This window comes from Cygnus atratus, chromosome 11 (assembly GCF_013377495.2).
Source record: "Cygnus atratus isolate AKBS03 ecotype Queensland, Australia chromosome 11, CAtr_DNAZoo_HiC_assembly, whole genome shotgun sequence".
NCBI lineage: Eukaryota > Metazoa > Chordata > Aves > Anseriformes > Anatidae > Cygnus > Cygnus atratus.
Genome location: NC_066372.1, coordinates 21,803,025 through 21,815,447, shown reverse-complemented (window position 1 = coordinate 21,815,447; position 12,423 = coordinate 21,803,025). Strand labels below are relative to the sequence as shown.

General features: G+C 64.9%; 1 protein-coding gene across 1 annotated transcript; it reads left to right on the top strand.

Moving 5' to 3' along the window:
- Positions 1-10,046, top strand: CKMT1A (creatine kinase, mitochondrial 1A). The gene is made up of 9 exons (XM_035568947.1): positions 1-149; positions 6,127-6,325; positions 6,777-6,872; positions 7,005-7,226; positions 7,670-7,755; positions 8,793-8,916; positions 9,104-9,238; positions 9,553-9,678; positions 9,930-10,046. The coding sequence occupies exons 1-9, from the start codon at positions 1-3 to the stop codon at positions 10,044-10,046; spliced, it is 1,254 nt and encodes a 417-aa protein (XP_035424840.1).
- The last annotated feature ends 2,377 nt before the right edge of the window (positions 10,047-12,423 follow it).

Below are 12,423 nucleotides of genomic sequence, written 5' to 3'. Positions count from 1 at the left end.
ATGGCCAGCACCTTCGCCCGCGCGCTCTCCGCCCGCCGCTCCGCCGGCCTCCTGGCCATGGTGGGCGCCGGCTCCCTCGCCGCCGGCTTCCTGCTCGCCCGGGACGCGGTCAGCGCGGGCGACCGGCAGCGGCGGCGCTACCCGCCCAGGTACCGGGCGCGGGCGGCGGGGGCGCACGTGTGGGGGGGCCGGCGGCGGGCGGCGGGCGGCGGGCGGGGGCCGGTCCCCGCGGCCACGGCGCCGGGGAAGGGCGCGGGGCCGTGCCCCCCTCCCCGTCCCCAGCTCCCCGGGGGCCGCTCGCGTCCCGCGGCGGGGAGCGACCGGGACCGCGGGGAACCGAGCCCGGGGAGCCGGGCGGCGGCGGGGGGGACCGGGCGGCGCGGCGGCGGCGGGGGGCTCGCCCGTGTTGGCCGCCTCCGGCGGGAAGGAGCAGCTCCGCCTCGGGCGCCCGTCCCCGAGCCCAAGGGCACCGGGGCCGCCGGGCGCGGGAGGGGCGCGGGCCGCGGCGCTGGAACCTCCGCTTCGAGCGCGGCCTCCCCGGGCCGGCACCGGGCCGGCACCGGCACCACCGTCCCGGCCGGGCCGGGCTGCGCCTCGCGCGGGCGGGTCGGCAACCGGGAGCAGCCGCTGCCGCGGCGGGCCCGGGGGCGGGCGGAGCTGGACGGGGCTGGGCAGCGGAGGGGGCCGGGGGCTGGGGCAGAGCTGGGACCGGCGGAGGCGGTGAGTCCGTCCGGCGGGGACAGCGTCGCAGAGATGTCAAGCAAAGAAATGCCCCAAGCTTGGCCCGGTTGTTGCAGGAGCCAGTGGAGGCTTGCCAGTATCCTGGTGGGAACAGGACGGAGCAAAAGGAAGGCTGCATTTTCTCTCGTCCTGGCAAAATACCCTGGAGCTCTGTCCGTGTGGGCCTGTGCTGGAGCAGAGGCTCCCTGGCTGCCCCGGGGCTGGCTGTGGCTCCTAGCCTTTCACCACTGGGCTTTACCGGTGCCTGACGTTGGGACAAGGACTTTTCCAGGGCGTTAAAAAAAGGTTCCCTGATGGTCCTCGCTCTCCCATCTCATGGCAGATTCTAAAGGGAGAAGTGGAAGGGCCCACAGGTCCCGCTAAGGCTGAGCAGTTCATCCTGTCCTCCCAGGCAGAGCTGTGCTGGAAGATGTGGGGTTAAGATGAGCCCTGAGGTGTGTGATCGGGACCAGGCAAGTGCCTGGAAGGTGGGCACAGGGCTGAGCTGGGCCAGGCGGGCGCGTGCAGCCTGGTCTGGCTAAGGGGTGCTTTTGGGGTAATGCTGGCTTTGTGTGCGGGAGCTGCTGGCCCTATTTCCACAACCTGTGCTTGATCCTTTAAGCCAGATAAGTGTCAGAGCTGCGGAGCAGTGCTAAGGTTCAAGCTCCAGCACAGAAGTTTCCGTGTCAACACCCCCCCCCCTTCAAACTGCTCTCTGCCAAGGGGGACCAGGCACGTGGCTGCCACCAGCCCTGTCCATGCGGAGGCATTACCTACTGCTCCACTCACCACTGTTTGCCTTAGCAATGAGAAAGAGGAGGTCTCAAGGCCAGGAGAGGGGTGGCAGCTCCCTCCTGGCCCCCACGCTGCCTGGCCCCGAGGAGTGTGGGGAGAAAAGCACAAGACGGGGGGGAAGAGGGCAGAGCTGCTTGTGCCTCACGGGGACAGGGCAGGGCAGGGGAGAGGGATGCTGTGGCTGCCAGCAGGCCCTTCCCCTTGCGCTGGCAGCCTGGCACAGGTCAGATGCAGGTTGGAAAAGCAAGGAGAGGTGTCCCCCCCATCCTGATGCCAGCAGGGACTGCGTGCAGTGAAGGAGAAGAGCGGGGAAGGAGGCGGCGTGTCACTGCTCCAAACACATGCGGCTGCTGTGATGCCTGCAGCAAACACCGTGTTGTCAGCGAGCGGTGCTGCTCTGCATTGCAGGCTGAGAGCTCTGCTCGTGCAGAAAGCTGTGCTGAGAGCCAGCTCTGGTGCTCAGACGTGCTGGGTCGGGCCATGGAAACGGGATGGAAATGGAACGAGTTCAGGGACTGATGAAGATTGGATGTTACTGTTTATTCATCTCCTGAGAGGACTGTGCTTTCAAGCTTTCTGAATGACTGAAGGTCTTTACTGAGTGAGGATGGGGAGGAAAATCCACCGGGACCTGTGAAACCCACCTGGTGTGGGAGAGGCAGGCACTCTGCCTGTGTTCTGGCCCCACAGAGGTGTGCTGGCATCTGCAGGCAGCTGGCCTGTACCCCGCTGAACCTGAACACAGACGTGTCCCCTTGCACACTCGAAACACCTGCTGGGTGGGGGGCAAGCTGGCAGTGCTGCGAAGGTGTTGCTGTGGCAGGACCAGTGGGCTGGGGGAGAACAGCAGGTCAGAGTTAATGCTGAAAACAAAGACGGGGCTGAGGGGAAGAGACAGGCACCATCCGTGGGAAACAGAGGCTGAGATGAGTCTGGGGGAAGCGATGTAATCCAGGGCAGGGGATCCGTCAGGGAAGCACTGAGATGAGCTTCCCGGGAGGGTGCATTTGGCTTTTGTGATGATGCTGACACTTGGAAAGAGCCTGGACAGAGCCCCAGGGTGAGCCACAGCACCCTGCTCTGCAGGGCAAGTCATCCCATCTGGGGACTTGCCCCCTCTAGGTTTTAAGTCAAACAATGAGAGGCATTGGCAACAGCCTTCAGAGATCTTTACATCACACAATGGTCGAATGGTTGTCAGAGGTACAAATGACCACACTCTGGGGGCACGGACACCCCCGTCAGCTTTCTGACACCTTGGCGTGGAGGTGCCTGCCGCCAGGCAGGGTCCCGCAGCAGCCACGTTTGAGCAGTCACGCGGAGAATCCCAGCCCCTGCCCCCCCTCCCTGCGTGAGCAAGCCGCATGCTCCGCTGCCTGCCGCAGCCTCGCCGGCACCAGCTCCTCCCGCAGGGTCCGCGGTGCTCGCCCCGCACAGCCCCACGCCTCGATTGAAGCCCCGCGCAGCAGGGGTGGCCTCAGCAGGGTGTCCGCGGAGTGCACCTGCAGAAGCAGCAGCCGGTGACGCCAGGAAGGGTGCCGGAGGCTGCAGGATTAGCCACAAAGAGTCACGAGGAGACGCACAGGCTGCCGCTCCAGGAGAGTGGGTGGGCTAATACTGCCTGTTGAGCACTTCGCAGGTCTCCTGGGTGAAGCACCCCTCGTGTAAGGGCAGAGAGGACGGTCACTGCAGGCAGCCCCGTCCCAACGGCGTGGCAGCACCACAGTGCTGATCTGGCTCTCACAGCAGCACGGCCAGTAGCGAAGTGCCCGCTCCCAGCCGCGCTGTACTGGCAGGCATCCATCTCCTGCTGGAAGAGCTCCCAGCCTTTGTGGCCAGGGAGCCTGACAGGAATGCACCTCGTAGCTCAGCATCAGGGCACTGGCAAAGAAAAGCCAGCTCTGAAGGGGCCATTGCTTTAATACCGTTTCTGGGGAGCAGAACCAAAGGGCAAGGCAACCCCAGGAAGGCCAAGTGCCTTGTCACCTTCCTGCTTCTGGCAGAGGAAACCTGGACACCCAGCAGAGCAGAGCGCCTGCTCCCCTTGTCCTCACCACACAGCCCCGGGAAGCAGCCCAGGCGGGTGGCAGGGCAGTGCCCTGTGCAGCTCTGCTCTAGCTTTTTTGGAAGTGCTTGTGAGCACAGCACTAAGAGCACTAAGCATGTAACACCTTCATCCCCTGCATTGCCCTGCTTATCCTGGCACCATCCAGCTTAGTTGGGGTTCTCTGGAAAGGCTGAAAAGAGATTGCCCAGATTTGCTGGCTGTGATTCAGGGCTGTTCTGGAGAAGGGTGTGTTTGGGCCAGGAACTAAATCAGCACTGCAGCAGGCACAGATCCTGGGGCAGGCTCTTAGGTTTTAGTCTCTGAACTCTGCAGTGGAGGTACAGACTGACCACAGCAGTCGGTGAGCTTAAAACTACAGCATTCTGTTTTCTGCAAGCAAGCTTGCTCCCCTGAGCAACCTTTTCTGGCTCTCTGGACGTAGTCCACTGACACCAGGAAAGCAGAGTGAGCTTCAGTCCTGGCATGCCAGGCAGTGCTGGGGGTAGGGACGTGTCCAAGTGTCCCATTCTGATCAGTGTTTTTTATGAGGATGTCTCTCCCCAGGGAGACATGGATCCATAGCCAGCTGATGGCAGGGGCAGGAGCAACAAGGGAGGCTGGGGCAGGATGCGTCCCATATACAACAAGCCATCCTTTGAGCTGAAGCATCTCAACATGGCAGAGAAATGTGCGTGGGCTGGGGGAGCAGCCTTCAGCCGGACAGGCCTGCGACCCGTTCCTGCCTGGCGCAAACGCCTCCTTGCACGGGGCCAGGCTGGAACTGCCAGTGCTTCCCCAAACATAGTGGCAATGAGAGCCCGACCTCCCTTTCTTTCTGCAAACTCCGGAAGCCACAAGCAGCAGCCAAGGCGTAGGCGCGGGGCCAATGTGCGTTCCCCGACCTGCAGACGCAGGGGTGGGGGCAGCGGCGGTGCTGTGCACTGCAGCACGGAGCTGGTCGCTGGCAGCCAAACCCGCACTCGTGCCAGACCTGGGTGCCTGCGGCGTGTCAAGGCTGGGTGGCAGTGATGGTGGCCGTCCGCTGCCACAGACCTGGGCCTGCCCCTAGCACCTCTCTTCCCACACAGCCCCCAAGCTGCCTGTGCCACCCTGAGGGAGAGGAGCTGGGTGTCCCCAGGGCTGCAGGACCCCTCCGGGCTGCCTGCCTGTCCCACTCATGCAGGCAGTGGCACCTCCCAGCGGGAGGGATTTGGCCAAGGAGAGCATGGTCAGAGTCGGGGTCCTGTCCTGCCAACACCCCGCCTCGCCACCCCCCGGGAACACAGGACAAGCACAAAGCCCAGCTGAAGTGGGAAGGAGGTCAGGAGACGGCCTCCCACTAAGCTGATTAGAGGGAAGCATTCCCCTAATACAATAAACTGCTCCAGACTGGTGCAGTTCCCACCAGCTGCAGATCGGGGTCAGCCGATTTCCTGCCCCACAGTGCCTGAGCTGCGTGGGGTCAGGGCCCAGGGGACAGCACCGAGTGCGGGCAGACCTGGGACAGGGCCCCCAAGGGTTCCGTGCCCCACTGCCCCGCTGGCTGCATGGGACGGGCTCGTGCCCCTGGGCAGACCCTGGTGCTGGGAGCAGCTGCCCCTCTGCAGGAGAAGGCGAGCAAGAGCCCCCATGGCCTGGCCAGCCAGCCTCTCCACACCCAGACCCTGCACAGGGCTGTGGCTGACGTGGCGGCCCAGAGCCCAGGAGCCCTGGTACGCAGCTGATAAGGAGCTGCACCCTAACAACCGGCCCAGGTTTGCTCGTGGACTCTTGTCCTTGTGGCAATATCAGCAGTCAGCTTGGGCTGTTCTCTGCCCTTGCTGTGTGATGCCAGCGGCTGCCTTCCTGGGCAGGCAGCGTGGCTTTCCCAGCCCCCCAGAGCTCCCCTGCACATGCCTGCCCTGAGGGTCTCCGTGGGGCAGGAGCACTGGGTCCCGGTGGCAATTCAGCAACAGATGGACAGCTCAGCACCGCCACGCTGCTCTCACTCCCACTCCTCAGGGGGAAACAGGGAGAAAATACAATGAAAAAAAGCTCGTGGGTTGAGATAAGGAGCAGTTTAATGAAAGGGAAAAAAAAAAGTCACGCAGAAGCAGTAGGAGAAAAAAAATTCCCTACTTCCCATCAGCAGGCAACATTCAGACATTTGTTGGGAAGCGGGGCCTCAGTACATGTGGTTGCTTGGGCAGACAGACACTTTCATAACGAGACTCCCCCCTCCCCCCTTTCTCCTTGTTTCCCTCCAGCTTTTGTCACTGAACAGACTGTCATACAATAAGGAATATCCCTTCGGTCGGTTTAGGTCAGCTGCCCTGGCATTGTCCCCTCCCCACCTCTTGCCCACCCCCTGGCTACTGGCCTTTGGAAGGGGTTGGAGACAGCCTTGATGCTGTGCCAGCACTGCTCAGCAGTATCCAAAACGTTGGTGTGATAGCAATAGTGTTCTAGCTACAAGTGCAGAGCACGGTAACACGTGGGCTGCTGTGGGGAAAGTGATCTCCGTCCCAGCCAGACCCAGTGCAGATCCCCTGGCCCCAAAGGCTCATTGCTCTCTTGCCCTGCAGTGCCGAGTACCCCGACCTGCGGAAACACAACAACTGCATGGCCAGCAACCTGACGCCAGCCATCTACACCAGGCTCTGTGACAAAGCAACCCCCAATGGCTGGACCTTAGACCAGTGCATCCAGACAGGTGTGGACAATCCTGGCCACCCCTTCATCAAGACTGTGGGCATGGTAGCTGGTGATGAAGAAACATATGAGGTGAGTGATGGCCAAAGCCCTGCTGTGCTCCAGGCTCTCTAGGGTGGCTGCAGCAGCCGTGGCAGTCCCGGTACCTGTGGGACATGGCATAGCTCTGGCCCGATGTGTGCTGTCTCTTGCTGGCCTGGACCCAATCCCTGGGATCCAGCAGCCTGAAGTATTATCGCTCGCCTCCTCCTACTCAGCCCAGGCAGCTGGAGCATGTCCCCATGGGGACAGAGGGCTCCTGCAGAGCAGCTGTTCCTGAAGCCCTGCAGCCTCCTCCTCCTTGCCCCTGAGCCCTACTTGTCTGGGCAGTGTCTGCCCTTTGGGTTGCCATTGTGCTGCGGGATGTGAGGTGACCCCAGCCACCCTCTGTGGTCCACTGTGCTGCCATGTCCCCGATGCTGGTGGCAGGGGCTCTGTGGGACACTGGATCTGAAGAGCTGCATGCCGTCCCGTGTCCTTCCAGGTGTTTGCCGAGCTGTTTGACCCTGTGATCCAGGAGCGACACAACGGGTACAACCCACGCACCATGAAGCATGTCACGGACCTGGACGCCTCCAAGGTGGGCGAGATGGGCGGCAGTGCCACATAGCCCTGGCTAGGAGCAGGGTGCCCTTCCTGAGCCTTGGTGGACAGGGCGATGCTCAGCACCAGCACCACCCCACCAACAACCCACGGCACCTGTCTGTTCCAGATTAAGTTTGGCCAGTTTGATGAGCGCTATGTGCTCTCATCCCGGGTCCGGACGGGGCGCAGCATCCGTGGGCTGAGCCTGCCGCCAGCCTGTACCCGTGCCGAGCGGCGGGAGGTGGAGAAGGTGGCCGTGGAGGCACTGAACGGCCTCTCTGGAGACCTGGCAGGCCGGTACTACCGCCTCAGCGAGATGACGGAGAAGGAGCAACAGCAACTCATTGATGTGAGTTGGCACAGCGCCTGGCCAGCCCTGGGGCAGGACCCCATCCCACGCATCACCTCCCCAGAAGGCCATGGCCCCCTTCCCCAGCCCCACAGTCCTGTGGGACCAGGGCTCCCTGCCCCAGTGGTGCAGAGGCTGCTTATGGCACTTCTCAGCCCTCCTGGGGGAGGACAGAGCTGGCTGAACATGGCCCCAGCAACCCATGGGCCCCTCCGGCTCCTGCCCCGCGCCCCTGTGTATGCCCAGGGGAAGGCAGGATCACGCCTCTGCCTGCCCAGTCAGGAAGCAGGGACTCCTGACCGCAGTTGGGACAGCAAGCGAGCTCACCCCACCAGGGACAGCTGCAGTGCATCGCCTGCATGGCACACTGGGACCAGAGATGGGGTGCCGCAGCTTCGGCTGTGCAGCCCCAGGGGGCATTTTGACTCTCTGCCTCCTTCCAGGACCACTTCCTCTTCGACAAGCCGGTGTCCCCCCTCCTGACAGCGGCAGGAATGGCCCGGGACTGGCCCGACGCCCGAGGGATCTGGTGAGGATCTTCCCAGCCCTGAGCAGCCAGCAGGGCAGACAGGCAGGGGGACACTGCTGCTCTGTCCAGCTGGCCCAGCCACACCGCCCATGCTCCCCTCACTCCCTGCACTGCAAACCCCAGGCTGCCATCGCCCCAGCTCCGTGGTGGCGGCAGCTGGGCCCTCCCTGCTCACACCCAACCTGGGGTCCCCTTGCTGGCTTCAGCCTCTTGAGCTGTGCAGCAGTCAGTGGGTGTCTGCTCCTCACACAAACCGCAGCGTCTCGCTAAGCGGTGGGCAGCTCAGGAGCCGGCCATTTCAGGCCCCTGCTGTCAACTCTGACCGCTCTTTCCAGCCTATAGCCTCTCATTCTCTGGGCTGCCAAAAACCTGTAACTGCCTTCTGCTCCCCAGGCAACCCCCAGTGCTCCTTCCTGCTCTCTGCACACTACCTGCCCCCAGATGTATCTTGCTACAATTGCTTGTCACCGCTCGCTCCCAGCATCTCTGCACACCCACACAGCATCCCACGCACCCGCGGAGCAACAGCCGGCACATGCGCTTGCCCACACCGCCCTGGCAGGCACAGCGCTTTTATAGCAGCCTCAGGGAAAACACCTCCATGTCACACACGGCTCCAGCCGCCCCAAACCCCAGCACTCCAGAGTGCACCTCACACCTCGCAGCCCCTCCTGCTATCTGCACGGTGCAGGAGCTGTGTCCCTGCCCCAGGGTCAGGAAGGGCTGGCACCACGCTGCTCCTCCCCAGCAGCGCTTGCCCGTGCCCCGGGCACCGAAGCCAGCATTTGTCACCCACAGCAGTGCATGTGGATGAACGCTGGCCCACCTTTGGGAGCATCTCCTGGCTGTCTGCCTCACTGCCATGCTGTGCTCTGGCAACATGCTCAGCTGCGAGAGCTTGGATCCAGGGGCAGCATGGGCACCGGGGCTGGGGGGTGCGGGGGGAAGCAGGGCACTGCTGGGGCTGGCGCAGGCAGTTGTGTGTGCACGGGGGCTCTGCTGGCTGCCAGCACAGCCAAATGCTGCCCTGTCCCTAGGCACAACAATGAGAAGACCTTCCTGATCTGGATCAATGAGGAGGACCACACACGCATCATCTCCATGGAGAAGGGTGGCAACATGAAGCGCGTCTTTGAGCGGTTCTGCCGGGGCCTGAAGGAGGTGAGCACCCACCGGCTGTTGCCGTGCCAGACCCACAGACAGGTGGACAGGGGCACGCAAGGCCATTGCAGGGTTTGTGTCCTGTACTGTCCCAGGGCTGGGCAGCACCCAAGTGGCAGGAGTGCCTTGCTGAGGGCAGTGCATTGTGCAGTTGGAGGCTGAATTGCTTTTTGCACCTCTAACCCAGGTGGAGCGGCTAATCCAGGAGCGAGGCTGGGAGTTCATGTGGAATGAAAGGCTGGGATACATCCTTACCTGCCCCTCCAACCTGGGCACTGGGCTGCGAGCAGGTGTCCACATCAAGCTGCCGCTGCTCAGCAAGGTAGTTACCACGGCTCGTTTTGTGGGGAGCAAGCCCAGGGCTGTGGCGAGCCTCAGCTGCCAGCACAGGGAGCCCAGCCTCATGGGGAGGCGCAGGACTGCATGGGACCAGCCCTGGACCTCATTCAGGCTCACCAGGGCAGTGAAGCATACAAGGGGCCAGACCTGCGTGTTGAGCTGGGTCTGCTCAGGGCAGGGCCCACAGACGGGGCTGTGCAAGGTGTGGGAGGGCTGCTCCGGGGAGCAGTCAGCTGCAGTGGCCTGGCTGCCTTGCTGATGGTTGCACTGAGCACTGACATGTTCTCTGGGCACTAGGACAACCGCTTCCCCAAGATCCTGGAGAACCTCCGGCTACAGAAGCGTGGGACAGGCGGTGTAGACACTGCAGCTACTGGCAATGTTTTCGACATCTCCAACCTGGACCGGCTGGGGAAGTCAGAGGTGGGTGCTAGACAGAGATGCTTTTGCAGCAGGTGGTTTGGAACATGCGTGCACAACAGGCCCTCAGCTCTGGGTCTGTGTGCTGGGGCTGGCACATGAGGTCTGCGGGCTGTACCACTCCCCTAGAGGTGGCAGCATGTGCCCTTCATGCAGCGCGGTGGCCGGGACCCTTGCTGGCATGGCTCAGCAGAGGCTTGGCTGGGGCCAGGACAGCCCCCGAGTCAGGATGTGTGTGTGCGCCCCCGGTGCAGGTGGAGCTGGTGCAGCTGGTGATAGATGGCGTGAACTACCTGATCGACTGTGAGCGGCGCCTGGAGAAGGGGCAGGACATCCGCATCCCCTCCCCGGTCCCGCAGTTCCGGCACTGAGCTGGACCACGGCAGCGCCAGCCCTGCAGGACCCAGCTTCCCGCTGTAGCTTACGCCATCGCTGTGCCCAGCATGTTGCTGCGTTGTTACCCACGACGCGCCAGGCCCGACCCCATAAATGTGCGCTGCTGTAGCTATGTCTCAGTCTGCTCCATTCTCAAACCCCACAGCACACCCAGCCCTGCCAACCGCCACACCCAGCCCTGTGCCTGCAGAGAGGCACCCGGACAAATCTGTGTTTCTTGCAACCGTCTTGAGCTTCCCTCAAGAAGCTTCACCTTCCTCAAGGAGCTTCACCTTCCTTGAGCTTTCTCTGTGCCACTGCTGCCCTGGGGAACAAGCCTGAGGGGCCTCTGGGGCTGCCCTGGTCTGGGGGCTGCAAGGGGCTGCATGTGGGAAGGGAGCTGGGAGGCAGCAGGCGGCCAAGAACTGCTGGGACAGGATGAGCTGCAAAAAGGAACTCTTGTATCACTGCAGGCAGAGCTGGGTTCCCATCACCACTTTATTAGAGGGATACTCACAGAAAGCTCTGGGGCAGGCAGAGGAGGAGAACCAAGGTGAAATCAGAGCGGAGCCCAGCTCTGTTCCTGCCTGCAGGAAAGAAAGTGCTTCCAGAGCAGAGCGTGTCAGTCCTGGCACTCCACGGAAAGGACTCACATCCCTACTGCTGCTGTGAGCCCGTCACAGTGCTCGCACACATGCATACCTGCACACATACACACGCACACAGCTCTGGGCAGACAGTGGGCCGCGGCAGTCCCTGAGCTCGCCACCCGTGGGACCCCCGCGGCCTCCGGCGGGCTCTGCCTGGGGCCCGGCGCCTCCCCGTGCTGCCGCGCTCCAACTCGTGGGGCGACCGGGACGGCGCGCTGCGATAGCGGCCGGGCCCGGGACTTGGAGACGGCCGCGAGGTCTCGGGGCACGGAGCCGTTCCGTCCCGGGACAGCTCCTGCAGGGCAGGCAGGGCCGAGTTGGCCGGCTGGGCTGCAGCCTTGCCCGGAGGTCGCGGCCCCCGTGCGGATCTGCGCGTGGGACCGTGTCCGTGCCGGCCTCGTGCCCCGTCCCTCGCCCCGCGCCGCGTCACCGCGCACGTTCCCAGAGCTGCCGGCACACAAAGCCCCGCGCGTGGGGTCAGCCCGGCCCTTCACGCCCAGCACCAGGGGATGGGCTCCCACGCGGGACAGGGGTCGAAGGTGCGGGACGGGTCCCGGGCACGGCCCCGTCTCAGCGCGGTCTGCGCTCACCCACCGGCGCCGGGAGCCCGCAGCAGCAGCAGCAGCCCCAGCGCGACGCCGGGACGGGAATCCGCCATCCCCGTGCCCCGCGGCAGCCCCCGCGCCGGGAGCCGGCGGGGGCGGGGGCTCGGGCTCGGCCGCGCCGTGCGGACGAGCCGGGAGACACGAAGCGGGGGCAGAAGCAGCCGCTGGAGATCACTCGATCCCTTCCTGCAACCCGACCGCTACCTGCGCCTGGGTGGGACGAGACCGGCCCGGGCTCACCTTGCACCGGGACTGTCGGGGCTGCTCCGAGCTGAGCGAAGGAGGGACCGGCGGGCGAGGCCTGGCTGCCGCAGGGCTGCCCGCGGTGCCCGGCTCCAGCCCGGCCACTCTCGCCCTCTGTGCAGCTCCCAGCCCTCCCCCCGACAGCGGCGGCCCCGGAGCCCCCTGAGGCGGAGCTGTGCCGCAGCCCGCCCGGCCCCGGCCCGCTCACGCCGTTCCTGCCGTCGGGGAGCGCCTGGCGCCGCACGGCCGACTCCGGCAGCCTTCCCTCCGGGCCTGTAACCCGAGGCCCGGCTGCCCGCTCGCCCCCGCACCGCAGACAATGCCCGGGCCGTTGCGTTACTGCATTATTGATGCCGGGGGCCGGTCCGCTCGGGGCCGGGGAGGGCAGGCGGGGCCGCGGCGGAGGGGGCTCGACCTCCTCCTGGGCTCGGCGCCGGCCCCCTGGGCCGCACGGCGCCCAGCGGTACCGGGGAGCCCGCGACAAGGGCGGCGGCGCCTCCTGCCGGCCCCGCGGTAACGGGGCAGGCGGCGCCCCGCTCCCCCTGCTCCCCACGCAGCTCAGGGCTGCCGGGGGCACCGAGCGCCTCCGCAGGCGGCCCAGCAGCGAGGACCGCGCTCCCGCCCAGCGGCTGAGCAGCACAAATCGCCGCTGCGCGCCGCGGGGCTGGGAGAGGCCCGCAGCCGGGGCCGGCTGGGAGCGCCTCGGTGCCGGGGGCCGGGAGCGCTGCTCCCTGCCGGGCGCTGCGGCAGCGCTGCCCCGGGAGGCCGGGGGTCGCGGTGGGTGGGCGGCGGTGGGAGCGGAGCTGCCGGCGCCTCGCACCGCGCCTGCCGTGAGCGTGCGGGGAGCCTGCGGCGGGGGACCGCCACCTGCCCGG